This window comes from Oryzias melastigma, linkage group LG2, assembly GCF_002922805.2.
Source record: "Oryzias melastigma strain HK-1 linkage group LG2, ASM292280v2, whole genome shotgun sequence".
Taxonomy (NCBI): domain Eukaryota; kingdom Metazoa; phylum Chordata; class Actinopteri; order Beloniformes; family Adrianichthyidae; genus Oryzias; species Oryzias melastigma.
In genome coordinates, this window is record NC_050513.1 from 17,615,638 (window position 1) to 17,642,061 (window position 26,424).

Consider the following 26,424-nt stretch of genomic DNA (forward strand, 5'->3'; position numbering starts at 1 on the left):
CTTTATTTTGAATCTTCCCAGTTTTCTGTAAACAGCTTTGGGTTTTATTTAATAGCTAACCCGTTTTTTTATGTACTTGTGTTATATTTTTTGAAATAACATGGCTTATTTTGTAGAAGACCAGCTTTTATTTTGCTAATTGTTAACTGTTTCATTTTGTAAATGAGCAGGTTAAAGTATGTAAATAGCTTTGGATTTTATTTTGTAGTACACTATATTATTCTTATTACTTTTAATAGTCTTGCCATTTTTTTTGTTTGTTTGTTTTTTTAAGAACTAGGCTTATTTTGGCTCATGGGTTTGGCTTTTATTTTGTTTCTGACCAGCTTTTATTTTGAAAAATTGACTTATGTGTTATGTCAACCAAGTTTAATAGCTCTGGGTTTATTTTATAGCTGACCAGGTTCAATTATGTGAATAGTTTTTTTTTTTTAATGAACTTGTATTTTATTTTGTAAATAACAGTTCATATTATTGTAAATCTGTATCTTTTATTTTGTAGAAAGCTAATTTTTATCTTATAAATGAATTTGTGTTTTTATTTTGTAAATAAATTTCGTAATCACCTTTGTTTTTTTATGATAAACTGTGTGTTTTTTTAAACAACATTTCATAGCTAACCAGCTTTTATTTTTGTAAATGTCATGGTTCTGCCTGCCTTCCTTTACCAGGTCTCAGTCGTTCTCGCTCTCTTGTTCTTCTGTCACGTCTGTCCAGACGATTGTCTGAGCTCACACACCTCCTTTAATCCGGTCATCATCTCTTCACTACATTATCCAGATTGCCGCCTTTGCACCACCTTCAGTTTATCTGATTTGTTTACATAAAGAACGACTTGTTTTCCACCTGACTGCCCTCTCTGTCTGTGCAACTCCACTACGCCCAAAGTCACTTTGTAGTTATAGAAAAATACTACTTCCTTTTTCCGCCTACAAGCCTAAAAGTCACGTGACGTGTCAGACCAAGAACATGCAAACTTGCAGTGACGGGATTTCGACTCCACGCTGCCAGAGCTTTAGGTAAAGGAACAAAAGCTGAACATGCGAGGACACTGAATGCCGTCCAACAGGCTGGGTCGGTTTGTTCTGCACGTCGGCAGCCAAATCCCACGTAAACTGATCACCCACACCACAAAACAAAAACGGGGAAATGTGGAAATGAGCAAGGCATTAGAGGTAAACGGGTCGTCTTACCTGCAGGTGTGAAGGGGGTCACCAGACATGAAAGAGAAAAACAAAAAACGTGTCATTAGTGAATGTGTAGAGAGTGTAAACAAATAAAATCAGGTTGTTCGGGTTGTCCGACATCGTGTTCTTGTGTTTTCTAGAAACCCGGTTCCAGATTCTACTGACGCCACGTTTTCACCAGACGTATATCAACTTTTACTTTGATTCGTCCAGTTTTTTAGAACTTTACGGGAGATGTGACGTGAAAAACAAATTTCACATCATTCCCTTTTTTTCCCATTCGCTGTTTTTCCAAAATATTCTAATCCGAACAGGTCAATGTTCGAGTTCTTCTAAATTTGCTCTCATTAAGCAACAACTGCAGTTTACTTGTGCGGGATTTCAGATGGAAATTACGCAACTATTGCAGCCCGGGGGCGATTTCCTAACATGCTGAACATCCTGTTCTTTACAACTATCTAAACTACTGAGATAAGAGGGACGCCAGGAGGAAATGCGCCGCTGAGGCTTGTAGGGTTCATAAAACCTGACTCAGTGACAGCAGAGTGTCTGCAACTTTATTGACATTCAATTTCAGACTCATGGGGAGCATTTTAGAGACGAGTAGACCAAATGAACAAGGCGAGTTCGGTCAGTGGTGTTCATTATGAATACAATTTCATCTGTGAGACAGTCAATGTAGAGTTTGCCTAATATAGCAGAAAATAAGTACTTAGCTTCTTCCAAAAAGCAAGAACTCTGTCCCTTCTTCTTTAAGAATCTCTTTAACTCTCCAACCAGTTCCTCCATTAATGTCATCTGTTCGAAAAATACATCCTTAAATAGCAAGACTGCAACCTCTCCACTAAGACCAAAGAGCTATCATAGGACACCAGAGACTAAATTGGTAACAAATTGACAACAATAAAGCAAATTGGTGAGAAGAGATCAACAGTTGGAGCCCTTGATAACTGGATCGCAGACAATCTCCTTCTACCTGGGGCTCCATGAAAGGTTTTACCCGATGGGTACGAACCTTTAGGACGCTGGGGGAACTGGTCGGTCAATGATTTGAAAAGAGTAGCAAAGGGTACTATAGTAACACACAACGACAAAATATTGAACTCCTTGGTAGAAATTCCACTCGAGGGAAGAATTCTGAAGATCACTGCACCCCCACTGTGAAGCATGGAGGTGGGAACATCATGGTTTGGGTTTGTTTTTGGACCAGGATGATTGATTTGTATTAAGGAAAGAATGAATGTGGCCCTATATGGTAAGATTCTGGGAAAAAAAACTATCTTATATCCAGGGATGAAACGTGGTTGGATTGTTTTGACATTACCCCTAAACCCCAGGGCAATGAAATAGTCGCTTCAAAAGAAGCATTTCCACGTTTTGGAATGGTCTAGCTAGTTTCGGACCTCAATTCAATACAGAATCTGCCGAGGGAGTCCAATCCCATGGTCAGCGATAGCCCCAAAACATCACAACTCTTGAGAAGATCTGCATGGAGGAATGGACCAAAATGTGTTCAAACAGGAAACATTTGACCTCTGTCATTACAACCAGGGTTTGACTTTCAGTGTTTTTTCTCAGTTTTTAAGGAAACCAGAGTGTTGTAGGATACAGAAAAGTGAGGAAATGTTTAATTACAATAGAAATTCAACCTCTAAACTCAGGAAAAGTTGGAGAAAATGTTTGACTGAAGCTTTGAATCTTTTCACCTCAAGGCCAAAAGCTGGTAAGAGGCTGTCACAGAAGAGCTTCAAGCTCAAAGGAGAACATTCGACAACCCAACTACAGGAACCATAGATCCATTAAACCAACTGTTGGGTTTGGCTAAGAGGGAGTTTCTAAATATATCAATATTTGTAGTAAGGTTTGTTGAAAAGAACAGGTAGGTGAAGAAATAACAGTTTCTGGGGAGTTTTTTGTACTTTTTTGGGCCAAAAGCGAGAGCTAGCTTAGAAGTAAAAGTTGGTTTGATGACTTTTTCTTCAAATTCCAAAAGCCAAACATCTACTTTTACTAATCCTTACTGGCCACGTGAAGAAACAAAAGCTTCTGTTTTGCCTCTGTTCTTCTCAGATATCGGCAGACAAAGCGTCTGTTCTGGAGGGGGGGTTCCATCAGGGATTCATTTAGTTTTCCATAACAGAAATATGAAGTTTAGGAACGAAGCACTTCGGTGTGTACTTGTGGCTCCCCACAGAACTCTCCGGGCCTCAGCGGTCCAAGACAGAGTAGAGTTACAGCACCATGATGATGACTCTCCCTGGTGCGTTTTGACCAGAGGTGCCATGGAAAACCTTGTGGGAAAACCCCGTTTTCCATCCTGGAAATTCGCCGGACGACTACAAGCTATCATCCAAACTGCGATTGGTTTTAAAAGGATGAGGCAACAAATCATCTGCGGAAAGAGATGGGTTCATCAGAGAAGATAGTTTATGGATTTTACTGGCTTTGTGAGAAAACAATAATGATCCACTGAGGTGGAATGGAACCAACACTTTTAATGTTGACATTAAAAGTGATAACACTTTTATCATCAGTGTGTTAAATTTTATAGGTTTGAACAGTAAATGCCATCAATAATAAAGGAATGAGGCGGAACCAAATATTAATTTGCTTCATCTGTGCGTGTTTTATTGTTACACATATATGTTCTATGGGTGGCAGGGTTCTCAAACTCAGTTTACTGTGGGGTCACTGAAGGCAGAGTCTGGCTGAAGCTGGGCTGTATGGGGTTCCATTTATGCCAAATATATGTTTTACATAAACTGTTAATGTCTTTGTTCCATTGTCTATGTCTTTGGTCCATTGTCTTGGGTCGTTCTCTATGTCTTTGGTCTATTGTCTTGGGTCGTTCTCTATGTCTTTGGTCTATTGTCTATGACTTTGGTCCATTGTTTACATCTTTGTTCTATTGTTTATGTCTTTGGTCCATTCTATTGTCTACATCTACAATGTCTATTGCTTATGTCTTTGGTCCACTTTATTTGTCTTTGGTCTTTTGTCTTTGTCTTTGGCCCATTGTCTATGTCGTTGGTCCATTGTCTTTGTCTTTGGTCCACTGTCGTTGGTCCATTGTCTTTGTCTTTGGTCCATTGTCTTTGTCTTTGGTCCATTGTCTATGTCCTTGGTCCATTGTCTATGTCTTTGGTCCATTGTCTTTGTCTTTGAGACCACTGATTTATGGTAAAAGTGTAACAATGAATTACTCAAGATACATTTATAAATTATGAGTTAAAACAATAATTCTTACTTCACATGACATTTTTACTTCAAAGTTTGAGGCTCAACTTAAGCTATCGCCTTGCTGTTAGCATGTCGTTGTTAACGTGTTAGCTAGCTAACATCTATAAAGTTGTAGTTGTGTGACTGATGCTCCTGTAGGTTTATTCAAAGTGGGGAATATTTCTACCTCATTTGATTTACTTTCTAAAGACTGAGTGTAAAACAGGACCGTGACATGTACAAACACTGCAACAAAGTTATAATATGTGATTAACCCTTTAACTCCTAAGATGTCGACACCTAAATAACATATGCTCTTTGACCTACTTTGACTCCAACTATCTACGCGATCAACATGAATCAGCACACTTTCTCTGCGTCCGAATACATTGAAATTACATTATTGTGTAAACGGTCAAAGAGTTACAATTGTTCAAGGAAAGTCAACAACTTTACAAATATAAAGTGTTGCATAATGGCACAAAGCCACTTTTCTCCACGTCAGAATTAGAGTGATTGCGCAAAACGGTTGAAGAGTTATGGTAGTCCATAGAATGTCGACACTGGAGCTAAAGCTCTGGTGTTAAAAGGGTTTAAGAAGTTCTAGAAGGATGACCTTCGGACCAGAAACTAACATGTTTGTCCGTTCTATTGAGTTATTAGTCTGTAGAGGAGGTTCAGATTCTGTAACATTGTTTTTAGAGGACAGATCGACCTGCACTAAAAGAAAAACTGTATCTGTGTTCAAAGGGAAAAATATTTAATAGCTTTTATGCAGAGGGGCTCAGAGTTAATGTAAAAACATTTTAGTTAAAACAAATAATGAAAAATACCAAACTATCCTTTCTGTTTAATCACACAGACTGCTGTAAACATGTACATACAGGAAATTCAATGCTTTTAAAGGGAAATTTTAAACCAATATGTAGCTAAAAACCAAATGAAAGTCAAAATACTTTAAGACATTTTTCTTTTTTCAGTTTCAGTTTTGATGGATTTTTGAACTAACTTGTTTTAGATTGTCTTTTAGTCGGTATGAAGTCAGAATAAAACTCGGAGTGTGACAAAAATATTAAATGGCCCTAGCTAACTAGCTAGCATCACAGTGGAGAGCTTCAGGTTTTATGTGTGGCTCCTCTAAAAATACACACGGCCCAGCTAAAAATATTAGGAAGAAATGCAGCAAAAACAGGATAATAGAAGGAAAGAAAGAAAGAAAGAAAGAAAGAAGGAAGGGCGGCAACAAAAACAAAAACAAACGGCTTGCCAGGAAGAGAAGAGCCCGCCTACAAACTGCAGGGCGGGGGCCGTCTGCAGAAACATCACAGAAGCTTCACGCTACTTAGTACTAATTTGTTTGATGGAGGTTTCTGTCACCTAACCCAAACCAGATGAGAAGTTGACTTTGAAGGAAACCCTACATCGATTTATCAATCCGTTTGAGTTCCTCTGAACTTGATCTTCTCCTCAATCCAGCAGGAGCAGCAGATCCATGTCGTTGCAGAATCGCTGCAGCTCTTTCTGAGTGCGCCGCACTTACACAAATGCAGCCTTTGTTTTGGCGTTCAGGCCCGGCGGCGAGGCCGGCCACTCTGCAGGCATGTCTGAACGGGCTGGTGGGAAACTGCGGCGGCGCTTTCATCTGCGGTAGCTGGAGTATGTAAACAAGAGGAGCAGCAGCGAGGAGTTTCTGCTCTGAGAACATAAAACATGAGCTGAGACATGTGGGGTTCTCCTGCGAAGGGTTCTTAGTCTGTAGTGTTCACATATTGTTCTCTGACTGTTCTCTTTGTGTGTTCTCATTCTGTGTTCTCCCAGTTTTCTCTTTCTTTGTTCTAGTAGCGTTCCAATTCAATATTCTCATACTGTTCTCATTCTGGGATCTTGTCTTAGCGGTGATGCTCAACAACTGTGACTTCAAAAAAATACGATTTTGTGTATTTTAAGTGAAATATTAGGTACGATAATTGTTTGTTCTAAACTGTAGTAAAACTGTAGACACATAACGCAAAACATGTTCTTCCCAGCTGTGACCTGTGAACTCTGAGGAACCAGCGTGGTCCCGATTTTATCAGGGGGGGGTTTAAGTCAATGCCAGCCGAGCTGCATTCTGTTACACTACCCCCCTCTCTCTCTGTGCTGGAGCTGGTTGGTCTGATGCACTTCTGATAAACAACAATTAGAAGTTCTAAAGGCGGCTTCTGAAACGAGCCGCCACATGTCTGCAGCCGCTGAGAGACGCCGGCAGCAGCTGCAGTGACCCCACATGGACACCAGGGTCTGCCGGCAGGAGCTGAAGGCCGCAGACAAAGACGGGGTTTGTGGGGGATTTAACATCTGAAAATAAAAACTTTTTTTTAGTTTAAAATCAAGCTAGAATTCAAAGAAGCTGCAGGCTCTGCATGGGCCTCCTCTGGAACTGAACATCAACACAGACGTCTTCCATAATGCTAGCATTAGTTCTGCTGAGACACATTTCTCTTTATCAGTGGACCATAGAATCAAAGATAAATAAACTTATTTTTAAATATGTTCAGCCTTTCTTATATTTAGCTTATTATGGTTAAAAAATGCTGTGTTAGAAAAACCAGACAGACCTGCAGATGCTAACTGACCCTCCTGATCCCCTCCTCACTGGCTAGGTGGCTTTTCAAGCCCCTCCCCCTCTGTTTCTGCCACCCTAGTCATAGTTTCACATGACAAATTCATAAAAAAGAAACAAAAAACACTTTTTCCGAAATGGCGTCTTTATTGTTGGTTTAATCTCCATAGCAACCATTTAACTTTTTGGTCACCTGGGGTTCATGAGCGGGTCTACGTAATTTTTAGTAGAATCGAACAAAGTAGACATTTGGATTTCCTTAGCAACTGAGGTTTTTTGTTAACCACGCCCACATTCCTCATTTGTTTGTGTTGTATATCACATTTTTTGTTCAGCTTGAGCCAACCTTTCGCGCATAAAATTTTCACAATATTCCCGTTAATAATGTGCAAGGAACAAGTGGAAAAACACTTTTGCTAGCTTACCAGGCTAACGCCGTTTAAAGTCGACAACTCCTAAATCCAACATTTTTGCTAAGTAAGGTTCTCAAAGTTGTTAAGGGAGTTAGGAGAAGAAGAACAAAAATCCCTTGGAGGAAATTTAAATTGTAGCCGGTACTTAAGCTGATATTTTATGAAAATTCAAGATGGCGACCTCTTCCCGAGGTCAAAGGTCAACGAAACTTCAGTTGTGATTATAGACAGAGGTTATGTCCTACCCTTATACTTAACTACTAAAACACTAAAGTGGAGGACTATCTAGTGTCTAGTGTATATTTGTGACTCAACTTTGTTCCCATGGCGAAAATGTCGATGGTTTATTAAGAAAATTACATTCAAACAGGTTTATTTTTCCACAAATATTGTCCGACCGCAATGCATTGTAGTCTACATTTGCTAATGTAGTGAGCATCTAGTTTTTCGCAAAGACTTCTAGAAAATTTGGTTGACTTTATTTTGGAATTGTATATTCGGACAGCACTACAAAGGATAATGAACTATGAATTCAGTAGGGAAAGAATTCGGACACAGCGAATGAGTTATATAGGCTAGCATCACTACGCTAGCTTGCTGCATACGCAAAGTTGGGCGCCAGTTTACTGCTGTGCTACAATTGCAGCAACAAAGCTGGAAAAACAAGGATGTGACTTTTCACAAGGACATTATTACTGTCAGCTAATAACGGAGAACTTCTAGAAAACATTTCTGAAAAATCTGAGTGAGTTTACTCTCAGTAGCGAACATTTAGGCTGATCTTGTAGTCAATTCAAAGTTTGTTCAGAACTCATTTTCACTGGGTAATAAGTGGGTTCTACAATTCTTGATTGAATCCTAGGAAGAATTCACTCTGAAATCTTTTGTAAAAATTTTAACCTCTAATTTCTTTTTTTAAGTTGTAATAATTAGAGAAAAATCACATTAAAAGACTAATCTTAAATACAAGTCATGGAAAGTGAGATTTGTTGCATATAAGAGGGAAAGCAGCTCATTCATGAGTTAAAAAATAGCTTAATTGGTTAAAAAAATGTGATTCAATCTGATTTCTGAGCGAGGGACCTCATGTGAGGTTGAACGGGAGCTCTGGTTGCGGTTTCTCCGCCAGCTTCTACTTTTTTTTCTCTCTCTCGCTCTCTTAATGAGCCACTCGCCTGACCGCCTATGTAAACTCTCATTCATGAGCGGAGGGGGCGGGGCCCAGACGCCTGCCCGTAATTTTCCATCGTAAAAATCTAACAGAACTGGATTCCCTGTCATTAAGAAAGCGGCGCTGCAGCTCCAGACGCGTCCCAAACCTTAACGCCGGCTCCTGCGAGTGTCAAACCAAAGCCCTCGCTCCTGATTGGCTGATCCAGACAGGTGGATGACCAGCTGCCCGGGCACTTGTGGCTAATTAGGAGGCTCACATATCACAGGCTGTTTATTTTTAAATAAATCTCCTGAAGGAGGGAGAAATACTTGGAACAAGCAACGTTTCTGTGTCGAGTTACACCTGTTCCAGGTAACCAGAGGTGAGAAGGTCGGTCAGGAGGCGGGATGGGCGTGCAGCACCCTGTCCTGCCCTCTCTGCTCCATTCATCCTCACCAGGTCAAAGGTTTCCTTCTGAACATTTGACGTTTACCTCATCACCTTTGGCCTCTTCTACCCATCGGGGTCAACAATGACCCGTTCATGACTTAAACGGGTCATAGAACCCTCTAGAAACCAGCACATCAAGAACAACTAACCTCACTGCTACGACAAGGAAGCCTTCACTTTGATCTTTGCTCCACGTCTCGAATGAAAAAAAATCGCCGGAAGCGCAGCAGACGCGAGCGCGGCACCTCGCCTCGGGCCCCCCCGGAGCCACGCTTGGCCCCATGGTTGAAGCTGGATCAGAGGTTAGCACACACACCTTTGTCTGCACTCTGACTGCCTTCCGCCCAAACTTCCTGTGACAAATGCTACTTCCTCCTCCAGATAAACACAGATGAGAGACAAATAACAAGTGCTGACAGTCACCTTTGGTTCCTTTCTCTAGAACCCAAAAGTCCACACTTGGACTAGAACTTTGAATCTCACTAACTCAAACGCATTCAAGGATTTATATCCAGCAGATTGGACCACAGGAAGTTCTGCTAGAATTCTGATTAAAACCAGAACCCCGTCTCGTCTGGTCTTTGGACTGGCTCTGGTTGATCTTTTGTGAACCACTCTTAGGAGCTCGCTCATTGCTGGACGTCTTTCAAACACCAAATGGGCCTGCTGTCCTGAAGTGGGAGGAGTCACAACCAGTCTTTACAATAGCTAATGAGGTGAATCCGAACATTTGCTTCTCTTCCAGTCTACGGCTGATCTCGTTTGCAAAGACTCGAGCTTTCATTTTAGCCCACGAGTGGAAAACTGATCGGAGAACAGAGTTCAGGGCGTGCAGCCCTTTGGGTGAAAGGTTCTATGTGGTTTGAGGTGGCTTCCTTTGACGCGACGCTGTCTCCTGCGTGGGGGGGGACAGTTGCACACAGTGAGGTGACCTGGCTTTGGGCAGAGATCGGATTCCTGAAAGACCCAATATGATGGAAATCTTATTTTCTGGTGTTTTTAACATGTTCTAGTTTTTTACTGATGATGGAGGACAAAAATAAAGAAAATTTAGCTTAAAATTGCATTTCTGAATATTTATTTAGTCAAATCAGGAGCCCACACATTCTCATCCCCAACTCATCACATATTGACGTTTGGTTAAGGACCTCTCCGCGTTAAAAAATAAGATTCTGAGTGTCCCCAACTCATCCTTTTGTGACGTGCTGGCTGTTCGTAAAATCAAGGGTTCACAACCCTCGGGATGCGGTACCGGACAAGTACTGGTCCTCAGGACACGTCCAGAACTGGTACCCAAACCGGTATTAGATGCAAACTGGTACCAGTACTGGACCGGTTGGCGGAGCCGGAGGTTGGGGGCCAGTGATTTAATTGGAACAGCCAGCGAAAAATAAAGAAACAAAAAAGACGTCATTTCTTGACGCAGAGGAGTCCCTAACCAACTGTCAGTATGTGACGAGTTGGGGACAGATCGTATTTGAGAAAATTTCCTCAGACTAAACCCACATACGTCTTAGTTTTCCTTGTCCAAACAGTTTTTTTGGATCAAAACTGCATTTTTGGCTAATGTTAACTATAGGGTGTCGCACCCCGATCTACAACGTCACTTCCTCTAAAGCATTTTTTAGATGATCATAACAATAATAATCTCTTAAAATGTTTAGAAAGATGAAAATGCTGAAAACATTTGTAGTGCAGGATTCTGCGATCCTGAGCCTTAAAAAGAAACATTAGGGTTCTGCATAGGACTACAAATCGCAAAGTAGGCAGAACTGTCTGGAAATGCTACCAGGATCTGATCTTTTTAAAATATTTTAACATTTTGATTATGAACAACCAGCTTTACAACCTTGAAACAACAAACACACAAAAAATAAACAAAGAGAGAAAATCTAAATCAGATTACTTAACTGTCGCTATAGCTATGTATCCATTGACTATGAAATTGCACAAATTGGATTTGCGATACTAAATTCGCAAACGAAAACGCAAGTTTTAAACAACTGGACACCCCGCTTAGCTGATCAGTGCCTTGGCGCTACAAGAAATTATTACAAACATTTTTAAACGTTTCTAGATTTTCAATAAAATTTCACGCGTATGTGTAATGGAAACGGAGCTACTGTTGGACTAAAAGAGGAAGTGACGTAATATTTGCTCACGCGCAAGTTATATAGCCATTACAGATCTGGTAGCTGTTACAGATCGGGGCTAACACGCGTACGCAGAGAACTCTCAGTAATCCGAAGGGGAACAACTCAAAGATTAATTTCTAATGATCTCCTGCCGCTCTGCAGAAAGTATGTCCTAGAAAATGACCCAGGTTTTATGATTTTGGCTAAAAACAGTAGAATCATACTTAAAAGACCTCTGGGAAGACTTTGACAACAGAAAGTCTTGAAGCTCTTTGCTTGTCTTTTATGGCCCGCTGTGCTCGGAGTTCATCTGCGGTGAGACTCCTCTTAAACCCAGCATGAGTTTGGAGCAGGGCGTTCTGGGTAAAAACTGAGTAAGCATTGAGTCACTGTGTTTTCGGATCGCTCTCCTGACGGGACGGCAAAGACACGTGTGATTGATTAGTGCTGTCTGGACTGAACAGGAGGCGAGCACGTGGACCAAAGCGTCCAGGAGTTGGATGTTTTTGTCCCAAAGTGCTGGGGACTGAAGGTGTTCCCGGTGCTCCCCGGATGCCTGGGCAGGTCTCCACCCGCCTGCTCTGTTGTGGCTGCAGAGGGTCTGCAGGCTCGATGTTATCGCAGACGCCGGCGATGCAGCTGCACTTATTCCAGGGACGTTTGCAGGATTTCTGCGGGGTTCAATCCATTCGGCCGCCCTCGCTTGCATCAACAGAACCGGTTTGCTCCGTCGGTCTCGGTCTCTTCTGCCAATACAAATATTGATGTGCACGCTCTGACAAAAACCAGTTCTCTGTCTTTTTCTTTCCTTAATCCTCTTCCTCTTCCTCTGCATTGAACAAAAGGCCGTGGTGGATGATGTTCTTTCAGCGGCACACAAAGACGCAAAGAAAACAAGGGAGGACGAGAAAAACCTCCCGTCAGAAAACATATCAAAGTCAAGGCTGGGTGCAGAATCGTAACCACGATTTCTGAGACAGGCCCCAGTGTTCGACTCGATTCAAGGGGGGACGCCATTGAGGCAGGCATCTGTTTCCTGACGGGCCAAGCTCCACATCTGCAGTGCGGATTCGTTCCACGATTTGTCGAATCGTCAGCAGTTTGTGTCTGTCGTCGCCTCGTGTCAACCTGTCCGTCAAAACCCAGAAGACGGGAAGGTTGTTGAGCGATGTCCGGAACATCGCGTTCAAAACTACAAAGTCCCAACGAGGTTTGGGCTCTGAAATGCGGGGCAAACCTGTCGGAGTGTGGGGAAGAATGAGGAAGAGTCCTTTGAAAGGAAAGATGGAAATCAAACGTCCCGGAATGTGTGTGAGGGTTCTCCTCAGTAAGTTGAGGCTACAAATTGCAGCCCGACAGACGAGAGTCCATCACATCCCTTCAGCTCCAATCTCAATGGTCGCAGACTTCCAAGAAATCGAAGGATTCCCTTCTGTTCTCGTACAGGTGAAAGCGGCGCAGAGGCGGGTCCTGAGCAGATCCATCATAATTTACTTCCCTGCTGTCATCTCCAACACCTCAGAGGAGCCGTAAATCTGTCTTTATCAGCTGTTAGGAAACTGATCTGATTCCTCGGAGAGTCTGGAGTGCTGAAGTTGCAGCCGGTTGTCATTTCTTGCGTGTTTTTGTTGTTGGTGGACAGGCAGCGTGTCGCCTTGTACATGTCCTGTTTTGATCTGTGGTGCTTCTGCAGACTGCTGTGGACATTTCTAAATCTCTGCTTCGCGTCTCCGTGAGACCGTTTGGAGTGGGCGATCTCTTGAGTTTCTCTGCGGTTACTCCCGAACCTTGACAGGGGACGGCGAAACTCTGGGCTCACACAAGTGGCGGCACATGTGTGTTTATGCGGCCTGTGATTAATGAAGTCGAACATGTGCTGGAGAACAGCTGCAGCACATGTCAGATGCTGTTATGAAGGATGTAACAAAGCCTCGACTTCGCGGTCTCGCGGAGGGAGGAGGAAGACCCGATCGAAGACGCTGGTGATGAAAGCCGACTCCCCCATTTGATCGCGGAGGAGGTCTGGCCCCGCTTGGCGAACAATGCCGGTGTTGTGTTAGGGGATCGAACCGCCGGGTATTTCCCGGCATCTCTGCCCTCGGGATGCTCGAGGCCCCGAGGACGGACACAGAAGATCTGTTTCTCGTCCTTGCCCTGCCGGTTCCCCGCCAGCCTTCCCATGAGCCCTCACTCTGCGGGTTGTCTTTGTTCGCTGCATACGGCGCCACAAACAAAAATTAGCTAATTCGTCCAATGACCAAACCTTAACATGAATTCCTCTGTTTTGTAATGTTTCAAGTGAAAATCGCCTTGAAATAGTCGGTACTGACTTCCCATGACTTCCCCATGTTGCCATGGAAACAGCACAAAGGAGAGGTCCACAAAGCCTCCTTCCTTGGATTCTTGTCAGAAGAACATACCAAGTCTGTGTCCGAATTCTTTTCTTTATAAGGTAGGATAATTTCTGAGTGGAATGACTCAGAACTCCCAGCTTATCTTTAAATCTATAGAAAATCTTAAGTAGAACTTCTGGTTCATTCTACACCTCTTCCATATCTTCTCTATTCACTTTCTCCAAAATGGTGGCTTCTCTGTTGGTTCTTTCTCCATAGCAACCATTTCACTTTATGATCACTTGATAATGACGAACAGGTCTATACTATTTTTAGAAGAATCGGCAAAATTACATTTTTTGATTTCCTTAGCAACCAAGGATTTTTGCTAACCGCACCCACATTCCTAAGATGATCATATCATATAACATATCATTTCGTTCAGCTGGAGCCAGGAGTTCGTGTATGAAATTATCTCCATAGAAACCTTTTTATATTTTGGTTACCTTGGGGTAAAAAATAGGTCTATACCATTTTTAGAAGAATCAGCAAAAGTATTTTTTTAGATTTCCTTAGCAACAGAGGTTCTTTTTACTAACTGAGCCTACATTCCTAAGATGTTCATGTACATGTTTTGCAAATTAGCTTCCCAACAATGCTCAGGGAATTGGGAGCGGTTCAAACTTTTACCTGGTACTGAAGATATATTTGGAAAATTCAAAACCAAACCACTTTGGTTGTGGACTTGACATGGTGGCATGTGTCTGCAATTTTGTGAAGATTGCTCAAAGAAAAGCTTTGTTTTCCCACATTGTGCGAAAATCTTAAAATTCCCACTTTTTTTTTTTCACACTTTGCCACAAAATGGACAACAAGCTGTAGGTCCTGTTGCCATCCCGTAATAACTTTAAATATCCCCAACATGTGTGCATTGGTCTTGTTAGTGTATTTTGAGATATTCTTGAGTCCCATGTTATTTTTTGACCCCATTCATTTATTTGAAGGTTTTGGCCACTGTGATGTCATCATTTTTTTTTTTCCTTTTTATGGTGGGATTTTTTCACTACGCCCAAAATTCATTTTCACTGGGCACTATGGTCCTTACAGTCCATGACTGCTATGGGACAAAATTAATAAAAAAAATGCAGATCGGTGTGTTCATGGTCCTGCCTATGCAACAAAATTTGCGTAAAACGACCGTTTTTTACGGGGGTAAAATGCAGAGTTGTGCAACCCTGCAGCATTCAGACCGACTATTGCACCACCTGTTGTTCTTTCAACCTTTCACCCCCTCCTCCTAAAGAAACTGTGAAACGGTCCGGGTACAAATGATACCTGAAAGTGCTGCTGTAAATGGAGAAGATGACTGCTGCAGCAACCACAAACCTACTGTCTTCAATACAGAATGACGCCACTAAAACGAAGATGAGTTGGTGATGCCCCCAGCTTCTGGTCTGATCACCCACAGATTCACCACATGGCCACAAAAAAAAAAAAAAATTGAGTTTCTTCTTCTGCTCTTGACATACACCGTTTGGTGCATTGTGGGACATTTTTCAGAGCAAAAAAGTTACAGCATGTGGCAAATATGCTTCTTTTCCCAGATGGTTCAGAGCTCAAGAGCTAAAAATACAAGAACCACTTCCTGACTTCTTACTGTCCGAGGGTTTAGAACATTCGAGCTTTTCTTTGACACTCAAAGGTTTTACATAAAAAAGATGAAAGGAATCAAAGCCAGTTAGCTAATGTCATCATTGCCCAAATACAAAATAAAGAAAACAAACCAAATCGGTGTAAAAAAATGTTTAGTGCAGTTTAAAGTGCAGCTGTGTTCTACCAATCTTAAAATCATCTTGTAAGACTAGTTTTATGGACTTCTTCAGTTTTACTGCTCTCCCCGTCCTTTGATCTGGTCCTGTTTGGTTGGTTTCGGCTTTTATCAGACCATTAGAGAGATTCACTGAATAAACTGAGAAGACAAAGATAAAAGACGAAAAAGCCGAGTTAGAGAGCGCGCATTAGTGATGCTGAAAGCACATTAACACTCACATTCACACCTACGAGTCATTTCCTTTGCACTGACTCAGCCAGACATCCTCTTACCCGACTCAGACCACCAAACACTGCGACAAACACAACAATGAAAACGTCTCTGGTTACAAAAGTTTGGCAAATTAAGGTAAGTGTAACACACATGCAAAAGTCTGAAGTACCACAAAAGTCTGAAGTACCACAAAAGTCTGAAGTACAACAAAAGTCGGACATGCACATAGGAGTTTGATGTACGAACAACTGTCTGACCTACACACAAAACTCTGACGTACGCACAAAAGTCTGATGCACCCACAAAAGTCTGATGTACGCACAAAAGTCTAAAGTATGCATATATTTCTAAAGTACGCACATATTTCTAAAGGACACACAAAAGTCTGAAGCAACCACAAACGTCTGAAGTACGCACAAAAGTCTGATGTATGGGCAAAAGTGTGAAGTACGCACAAAAGTCTAATGTATGCACAAAACTCTGACATGCACACAAAACTTTTGACATATGAACAAAATTACACAACAGTGTAACATTTCTACAAAGTCTGACATGTGCACCAAAGTGTCACTGGAATGGTTTAGTGCAAACAGCAAAGTCCTCCTGCGTTTGCTGGAGATCAGAGAGCTCCAAAGTTCAGCGCTGGAGACGAGGAGGAAAAGGCCCGTCGAGGAAGAGGAGCCCGGGGTGCAGCGCCCACAGGAAGGGGGCGGGGCTTGGTAGGACAGACAGCAGCCGCTCAGAAACGGCGAGTCCAACAGCAGAACTGTGTGTTACCAGACCACGCCGATACACGGGGGCCAGTCTGTTCTGTGGTTTGTCGTCTGAATTCAGACCCGCAGACGGCTTCACTTCTCCTGTCTGTTGGTGAATCATCTACTATTATGAGCAGCCTGCAAACAGCCTGCAAGCAGCCTGCTCAGTTCTTCAGATATGTATCCAAACCTCCAATTGTTGGGTCAATACTTTAGAGTAAAAACCCACTCGCTCTGTGACTTTCATTAACCCTTTAACGTTGGAGATTGAGCTTCGGAGTTGAAATCCTTCAACAACAACAACTCTCCAACCGTTTACGCAATGAACGTAATTCCAGCGAATTCTGCAGCGCAGAAAAGCAGCTTTACGCTAATATGCCAAACAGTTATGAAGTGCTTACGAAATCAACGTAAAGTATCTTTACCTCCTGTAAAATATCTGCAGCTGTTTAAAACGTTATTGGTACTCTAACTTTTATGTAGGAACAGCTAAATGTGGTTTGGATTTTCCTTTAATTCATAGCTGTCAAAGTGGAAGCTAAAAATCAGACGCTAACTTCAGCCTCAATATCTAAGCTAAAGAACTTAGCAAAAGCTCTGGCATTGAAGGGTTAAGCTAGCAGGTCAGGAAAAGAAGGAAGAAGAACAGAAGATCTTCAGGCATTGTTTTACAATGAGAGGTTGACGGTTGTCTATAGCAGCTAAAACTTCTCAGTGTGTAAATTCCTGATTATTCCAGAAGCCATTGAACTCATCATCCAGTCACTTTTAGATCTGAGCTCTTAGTTCTGACTCCTTCACAGAACTAATACATGATTCATAATTAAATGAACCCCAAAGACTGAGAACAAAAACACCTGACAACTCAAACAAACTCCGCCGTAAATAGAAGTCCAACTTTTTCCTCTTTCTGGACTGGAAATAAGAATCTCGTCTTTCTGGCGGTCTGGACTTAATCGCAGCTTTTTCTGTCACGGGAGGCGGCAGAACAAAGCGAGGAAGTTCAGCGAGAACTCAAATAACCCTGGAGATGACAGAAGTGAAGCAGGGATCACTTTCACATAAATAATCCGGCGAGCCCCACGGGGGAGATCTGTCTTTTTAGTTTTTTAGGCTACAGAGCACGGCCCTCCTCTCTATCTACACAGATTCATAAATGCAGGACGCCGTCTCCTGAAACTCATAGTAGAAAATGTTCTTTGAAATCAGTGTCTCTGTAAAGTCACCTACGACAGCTCATTGCCATGAGCAAAGAGCTGTCGAGAAAACTTTCCATTTTTCTCCCCACAGATCCAAACAGAGTTTGAAACCAAGAAAGGCGCTCAACAAAGGATGCCGTTATGCCAATTAACTCCGGTAAACACGGCAGTAAACAAAAACTGGAAAAGCACTTTTTATGACCGAATATGAAAATGAAATAAAACCAGTGAGAAATTGAAGCTAGCAAACTTTTTTGTTTGGTTTTCAACCCACTTAAGAGAACAAAAGTCAGACTTAGTGACACAGGAACAGGAATACACCACATCTTCAGAGCTCAGGAGGAACCCCCCTCCCCTCCCGTGGGGGCGTGGTTAATCTCCTGCAACTGAAAGCGGTTCTGATCAACGGATGTTTGTGTGAAACTCCAAGAAGGGAAGCTTCTACTATTTTTAATTCAAGTGAAATCCGAGGTTATCTTCCTTTTCCTCTTGTGGCATTTCAAAATAAAAGTCCTTAAAAAGAAAAAGAAAATAAAAGTTTTGATTTTTTAGGGCGGACTCACCGTTAAAGAAGCTCTTGACCTTCAGGTAGCCCACGCTCAGGCGCAGCACCGACAGCTTGTCCAGTCGGGCCCGGACCTCGTCGCTGAAGGGCAGCAGGGACGTGAGCTTGTCCAGCTCGCCGTTGAGGCGGTCGCGGTGGCGTTTGGACGGGTTGGACTTGGTGCCATTGAGCGGGGGAGGTTTGGGCCTGGAAGTATCAGAACACATCAGAACTTTAGACTCTTTTCCTTCTTCACATTTAACATTTCCAGAAGTGCCGGTTCTGGCCAGCGTGGACTTTTCCACTATCTGGCCCTGCGGCAGCTGTCTGAACCCGGATCTGTCCGTGTCTTTGTCTCTCGCTTGTTTTTTTGGCGCAGCTGCTCGGCGTCAAACGGCCGAGTGGAAAACAACAAAGCCCGACCACCTCGCCTCTCCAGAGGTGGCTCCCTGTGTCCCGCGTTTCCACGGAGACCAGGTGAGCAGGCTGATGTCACCTGTTCCGGGACCTGTTTACCAGCTGTGAGCTGTCAGCGCCAGACCAAAACATTTCCGCGTGGACTGGAAAGAAGGGAAGAGCAGTCCGTTTGTCGTTACCAGTTCTGAAAATCTTCACAAGCTCGGTTTTAATTTGAAAAATGTTTGAGCTAAACGATCCGAGTTTGTGGTGGAGGGGTTTACGGTGCCGTCTGGTTGTTTCAACCTTCCAGCGGGGATGATTCAGGGAGGCGGTCGGGCTGCGGGCTTTGGACCGACGCATGCCTGAACCCGCTGGCCCCTGCGTAACTCGAAGCAGACCTCCTCACGCTCAGATCACTGAAGGAGGCAGATCTGCTTTTTTTTTACCGTTTTTGTTGTTGTTGTAGATGACTCCACATTTTCTAGCACACTTTAGATTCTCCAGCACACTCGTACCACACACAAGCAGATAAAGCAACAATCTGAAGACACACCGGCACGGTACGGTGGCCCTGAAGTGCAAATCGCATCAACAAATGCCATAAAAAATCTTAACGACCATTAAAAATCCAAAACAAATAATAAAAAAAAATTACATTTTGACAATCACAACAAAATTCCAGAAAACAAAACAAATGGTTAAAGTCTCCCTATTAGTTTTAAAAAATTGATACTAGTAGTGTTTTAATTCTGATTATGACGTTTTAACCAAAATCCCACAACCCAAATGTCTTAAAAAGACATTTTTCATGTCGATCTCAAGCCTCTATTTCCAAAGTCTTCTCTGAGGGGGTGTGGCTTTTGGAGCTGAGCAGCTCCGCCCCTGTAATTATGACAGCTCTGTGTCCCACTAGTGTAAATCTTCACCGCTGCTACATAAAAACATCCATCAATCTGGGTAATTTCCAGCCGTATGGTTCTGATCTGGATGTCAGCTGGACGCGCAAGTGAAGATCTTCTTTGGCAGAACTTCTTCCAAAATCCTGATTCTTCTCCTTCCAGTTCACCAAAGACTCTTTTAGCTAATTCTCCAATGTTTATTGACTGTGATCAATACATTCAATCATTGGTTTCTCAGAGTTCTTGATAAAATAATGAAAGCTAACATCAAAATGCTCTTTCATTGATTTACAATCCTTTACGGTCAAATGAGCCGCCGTTCACATTTCCGTGGTCACATCAAGAAGCTCCGTGGAGTCTGGTGGAGATTTTAAAGGAGAAATATTCAGAAATGCTCAAACAATTCTTATCATATTTGTTCTCTTTCATTAGAAAATGCCACACAGACATGTTAAAAACTCAAAAAACAGGATTTTAAATTGTGTTTTGGTTTATGGCATTTTGCTTTGATTTCTAAAATATAACTTTTTTGTTTGTCTCTTTGAATTGTTACTGTGAACTTCAATATGTCTTTGCATTGAGTGATCTGTTGCACTTCAGGGCTACCGTAGAAAGAGGTGAATAGTGACGCTGACCCTAAAGCATAAAGTTTGAGCGTTTTGTACAACAAAGGCGTTTGGGAGGGTTATGCTACCACAACCACACAGTCAAAGATGGGTCACACCAGGATTTAGCTGGTAAATCAGTGTCACATGCTCTGTTTAAGGTCAGTTTTAGACCCAACAATGGGTCATTTTGACATTTTTACTTTACACAATTGAAGTCTTGACTACGTTTTGAATTTACCTACTTAGGTTTTCCATGAACCACATAAAGAGTGAGGTGACTGATCTGCTGGGCCTGAAGAAAGAAATTGACTTTTTGTTTCTTGTTTGACAGATTCCAGGAGGAACAATGACAGAGTTTAGACTGAATGAAGCCAGGTGGAACACGGGTTCTGTAAACACGCGTTAGTTCGACCTGTTCGGCGTGTTTACACAAACATCTGATCGGAGGTTCAACGCGTTCAGGCACGTAGGTCCAAATGAGCCGCTCAAGGTCAGAGTTCGTGTCCGAGATGATGTCGTTGGATTTTAAGGTCATCATGGTCAAGTTATGAAACTTTGGATTTCCAGGAGTTCTAGAGAGTGTTTGGTTCTAAGGGTCATCGCCATGGTTACAGCAGACTTTAACCCAGTCTCTCTGTTTTTATCCGACTTCTGGCATCAGTTTAGTGTTTGTCGCTCGATGGATCGTCGTCCGCCTTTGGCAGAACGTTCTCAGTAAAGCCAGAAACTAAAACAACACTTTGTCCAACACAACAAACCCGTTTAAACTCACATAAATCCCTTTTCTTTGTTTTTCTGATGCCTACACTTAACTCCAGCAGTTTGAACTGATGATAAATGGCTCTAAAAAGGCAGCTGTGCGTCGGTTGGCTACAAAAGCAAAACATTTGCAAACTTCTTGAAACTAGAAATAGTTTATCATGATAAAAATGACGAGAAATAAATTGCTACGAGTGTTCTAAAGTCCTTCTGAGAGGGAGATTGACAGATTAGCCCAAAAAAGTCAAAAGTAGAGCACACGAGGCTTGGTGTTCATGCACGTTTCACTTCTGAGAGCCAGGAAACCAACACGTTATTGGACCATCCGTTTGCTCAAAGGCACTGTTGTCCACAATGGTCTCTATATTTATGCACTGTCAAAGAGTAGACGGAAAATCTCTGACGTGTTACAATCTGAACACCAAAAATGAATTCTGAATGGTTGACCTCTGATTGTATGGAACATTAAACCCTAAAAATGTTCAAATTTGAGCTCCAAAAATACTTAAAGAGGTGATTTTAAAGCATTCTTTACATCGTTTGCGCATGACCAGATTAGTCGACTAATCGGAAAAAATAATCCGTGACTATTCGACTTTTAAGATAATCGTTGGTGGCAGCACTAATTGGAAGGCATTTATTGATTACTACTTACTTACTAGCAAATTGATTGATTGATTGGTTTATTTCAAGCATAGATTGAAAAAATTCAGGACAAAACACTCAATTATTTCAAACTCATTACAGAAACAATTAAATGCATTGATTATAAAATAGAAAACAAAAATAAAACACACTTATGTCACTTATATCAAATTAAAAAAGGATCTGTTTTATTTTAATTTATCCAGGTTTGAACAGAATTGTGGCTAAATTGATTTGTTGCATCCCTAGTAAAATCCAACTTTTTACCATTTTTTTGACACTAGCCTCTAGAGGTTTTTTGAGGAACTGCAACATCTGGTGCTGTTGGGTTTGTGTTGAAGATGTAATGGAAGATAGGGGCTCTTTATATCAGGTCAGGGTTCACTTCTATAAAACCCTTCAGTTGAATGAACCAAGCAATCAGAGGACAAGAACTCCAATCTGAACCAACCAATCCAGTGTGAAAGCGTCCTAAAACCCAGGAATACGGCAACTGCAGTTTCCTGCAACTGGAGTGGAAAGCAGGTAACGGGGATATTCCACGCTATTTTCTCTTTTTCATTTATGCTCTCATTACATGAAAGCACCTGAACCACCACACCACAGGAGACATCTGCTTCCAATAATAATCCACGACAAACAGACTTGAAATCAAAGCCAGATAGCTATCACCACATTCCTGACAGTGCAACTCCCTGCAAGAACAATGAGTGTTGTTGCTCCTCACTTTATCGGGCAGATCTGTCCTGGAAGGGGCGTGTACGAGCGATAACTGAGCGTTTGTGTGTGAGGGGTTGTGCTGAAAGAAAAAGAGAGAAAAAAAGAAAACACGCCCCTGTCTTCACACAAAGGCACCTTGTCTCTTAACCGGGCAGCGACACCTTTTTTCTGCGGAACAATGGAAAACTGAAAAAACCAAGTCGGCCCTGGATCCGCGCTGTAGCAGTGGCACAGGAATAGCAAAACAAAGCCGGACGGCCGGAGCTCCGCCCACCTCAGGGAGCCAGACATCCGAGCCGGTATAATACCTGCAATTTAAAACCGGTTTCACATTCAGACCGGCTAAGGCATAAAGATGTGAGCGAACAGCAAAGTCTCCATAACCTTCAATTATTTACAAAGAATTAGCTGGTATGCGCCTCTCATTCCATCCATGATGCAACATTACAGCCCAATAACCGATTACACAGCTTTCCTTTTTCGATTTAATCTGTCACAGACATCTTTGAGTGACTCAGCCACGTTTTCTGATGCGACGATGTCCAGGACGCCGGTCCGTCATGAAGAAAGACCGACTTCACCACCAAACCAAACATTGGATCCATAGAACATCCTCACTCTGTCAGACTTCAGACTTCAGGTTCACTTCTGATTGAGCCAAGCAATGAAGCAAAAAGCTGCTTCTCGATTCAACATCTGCTCCAACCAGAAGCCCGTTGATTACGTTAAACCAAACTGACAAAAAGAGCTCCACAACCGGAGCCGTTAATAAATGTATTCACGGACTAAAATGCCATATTTTAGAACTTTACATACCATATTTTTTGTATTTCATCTACTAAGTGTTCCCCCACTTATTCACGTTTCACTTCATTCACACGACTCTTACGATTCGACACAAAAACTCAGACACCTCAAGAAGCTTGAATGAAAGTTGTGCGATTGAAGGAAGTACTGCGGTGCTGATGTGTATCTCCATAGTTTTGGAACTTTATGCAACTTATTTTTTGTACTTCCCAACTTGTGCTTTTCATACTTTATAAACCGTATTCTTCAGATTTTACATTTCTTCATTTTTGCATATACAGTCCATATTTTTCGTATTTTGCGTACTTTATATACTGTTTTGTGTACTTTACATATACTATTATTTTTTACTTTATATACAGTATTTTTATGTTTTTTTTGCTATACAGATTACATAAAGTACATACCTTAGAATCTGTTTTTGTTGTACCTCATATACCATACTCTTTATACTTTATATAACCTTTTTTGTACTTTCCAAGTTTTCTTTGTACTGTACATACAGTATATTTTTACTTTCATACTACATATTTTAGACTTTTACACATGTTACTTTTCGGACATTACATTCTGTATTTGTCATATTTTACATATTGTATTTCTATTTTATATATCCTATTATTTTTACTTTAAATAAATCCTTTTCAAACTTTACATACCACATTTCTCGTAATTCATCTACTGTATTTTTCAAAATTTGTATTCTGTATTTTTTAAACCTAACATATTTTTGGTAATTTACATAACTTATTTTTTGTTCTTTCCAGACTGTGCTGTTCATTCTTTATAAAGCATAGTCTTTGTACTTAAAAAAACGTATTTAGTACATTACATACCATATTCTTCAAACTTTAAAGTATATTTTTCAGATTTTACATACCATATTTTACGTAATTACATAATTTATTTTTGATAGATAAAAAATCCTATTACTTTTACCTTATTTTATGTACTTTAGAAGCTTTAGTTGTACTTCATATACCATATTCATCATACTTTATATAACTTATTTTTTGTACTTTCCAAGCTGTATTTTTGCACTTTATATACTATATTTTTCATACTGTGCATACAGTATTATTGAACTTTCATACCATATTTTTTAGACTTTTACTTATTTTACTTTTCGCACATTACATATTGTATTTTGTCTATTTTATATATTCTTTTATTTTAACTTTGTATATATCATTTTCTGGACCTTATGTTTCTTTCTTTTACAAGCCAAATTTTTTGCACTTTATATATCATATTCTTCACGCTTTACATACAATATTTTTGTACTTTACAAGAAAAACTTGTCATACTTTACGTACCAAATTCTTTGCACAGTATTTTTGTACTTTACATACAGTATTTTTGTACTTTAACTACAGTTTTTTTCTACAGTATTTTTGTACTTTACATACTATATTCTTTTAACTTTATATCTTACTTTTTGCATAATACATACAGTATGTTTCACAAGTTTTACATACCGCATTTTTCATGCTTTACATAATATATTTTTGGTACTTTACATTTTGTAGCTTTTTTTACTTTACGTACTGTAACTTGGTATTTCCTATTATTTTTACTTTTAATATATAATTTTTTTAAACTTTACATACCTTATTCTAAGTACTTTAGAATCCATATTTTTTAAAATTTAAATATCATATTTTGTACTTAATATACAGCCTTTTTGTTACTTTACATATCGTATTTTCATATTTAACTCAGAGGAACCCATAGTGACATCAGTGTAATAGACAAATATCTAAAGTGTTTTCTGTGGTCAGCTTGGTTTGTGGTATTTTCCACATAATTTTATTTGCAAGTAAAAATGGGTCTGGGGCTTTATTGGTTAACATTTTAGACCAAAAGAAACACCAGATTGTTGGGCCTATTAGCAAACAAAAGTCAAAGATGTATAATGTATGACACTATCTTTGGCCTACAGGGGCCAAGAGGATGGTGATTAGTCAGAGAAGGTGATGGAAACTTAATAGAATTCGTACATTCATACCAGATTATAAAACTCGCTCTAGATTTATTTTTTTCTTATTCAGATTTTAGCCACACCTTATGGTCAAAATAATATGATGCTATTCCGACTAGGATACCAAAGTTCCCAGGTGACAAAGCAAAACCTGATTTGACTCTTTTAAGGACTGAAATGTTGGAAAAATAAAAGTGGACACAGAAAAACTCTGATAGCCGATATTTGCCGGTACCGATATTTACGTGTCTAATATAACACAAAGTTTAGATTTCCTTTTTGTTTCTTTATGAGAAATAAACATATTTTGTTTCACTGTACAATCACATCATACTTGACCTTTTTAACACACAGCAAAAGACTTCATAGGAACAAGTATCACTTTAAAACTTTGAAAATATATCTGTAAACAATCAAACCCTTTACTGACTGTTAGACGTAACTGTAAACCATAAGCCTTTCATTGCCAAGGATCTATTAGAAACACCATGTATCTCTGTTAAATATAAAATACACATGAAAACAGTCAGAACAATTACTGACTGTGACTGTAAACAGAAACCTCCCAGTGCCAAGGAACTATTAGGAGCAAGAATCCAAGGTGTCAAAAATATAAATTATATAAAACAATATTGGGGGATTTTTTTTTTTTTTTTAGTATTGGTCCGATATCGATAAACTCAAGTTATGCAACTCCAAAAGAGCCTAAAAAAAGCCTAAATTAGCCAAAACAGCTAATGTGTAAATATTAGCCTAACTCTAAAACAGCCTAAAAACTTTTAAAAAAGCCTAAATTAGCCAAAACAGCTAGCACGTAGATAAAATATTAGATAAACTACAAAATAGCCTAAAAAATCTTAGTAAATGCCAAAACAGTCCAAAAGCTAGTAGAATGCCAATTTTAAAACTTTAAAACCGTAACTTAACATAATTATGAATAATTTAAAAAAAGGAATATTATTCCAAAATAAATCAACCTAAACATGTAATAACTTTCAATATTTTACTCTCCATAAAAATATCGTCCGATCCCGATACCGGCCATGATATATCGCCTATCCCTGATAAAATTAGACTATTTAGTTCAGGAATACCTTCATATTTTCCTGCTTTGTTTTTTTAGATATTAATTTGAATTTTGAAGATACCTCACTTAATATTAATTAATGACTTAAACGGTTGATGAAATAATTCTGAAGGTGTTGGCATGGGCAAACACAAAGATCCATAATTAGCCATTTGTTGAACGTGGTTCTGTACACAAGCGAGAATTTGTGTTTTCAGAGGGAAATTCTGTCTCTTGCAGCAGAATTCAGACTGTATTTTTGAGAAAAATACCAGTGACCTCTGCACAAGACCTTCTTCCTCTTTCAAAATCAACAAGCTCTCAAACCCAGATCCACTATTTTCACGGTGTGACGTGGGAAAGCGTTGGTTTCCAAATTACCGACAGCACAGGGAAATGCACAGAGAGCTCAAACCAAACAGGGGTCAAAGGTCGGCCCAGAAGGAGTCCTGTTTTTTCGGACTTTTACTGTAGATGTTCTGCTATAGGCGGCGGAGGTGGTGGGG

General features: G+C 40.5%; 1 protein-coding gene across 2 annotated transcripts in view; it reads right to left on the minus strand.

The window, feature by feature from the left end:
* Positions 1 to 26,424, minus strand: part of LOC112156658 (aryl hydrocarbon receptor) — a 61,824-nt gene that overhangs the window by 28,695 nt on the left and 6,705 nt on the right. The window contains exons 1-2 of one of the 2 annotated variants that reach the window (XM_024288919.2): positions 18,054 to 18,188; positions 1,194 to 1,985 (exon numbers count right to left, since the gene is read on the minus strand). Coding sequence is in view for 1 of the 2 variants with exons in the window: in XM_024288918.2 (XP_024144686.1) it covers positions 18,054 to 18,241 (188 nt within the window). In the remaining variant the exon portion in view is untranslated. Of the gene's footprint in view, positions 1 to 1,193; positions 1,986 to 18,053; positions 18,242 to 26,424 lie in introns of those variants that run through there. The other variant, XM_024288918.2, reaches the window with a different exon arrangement.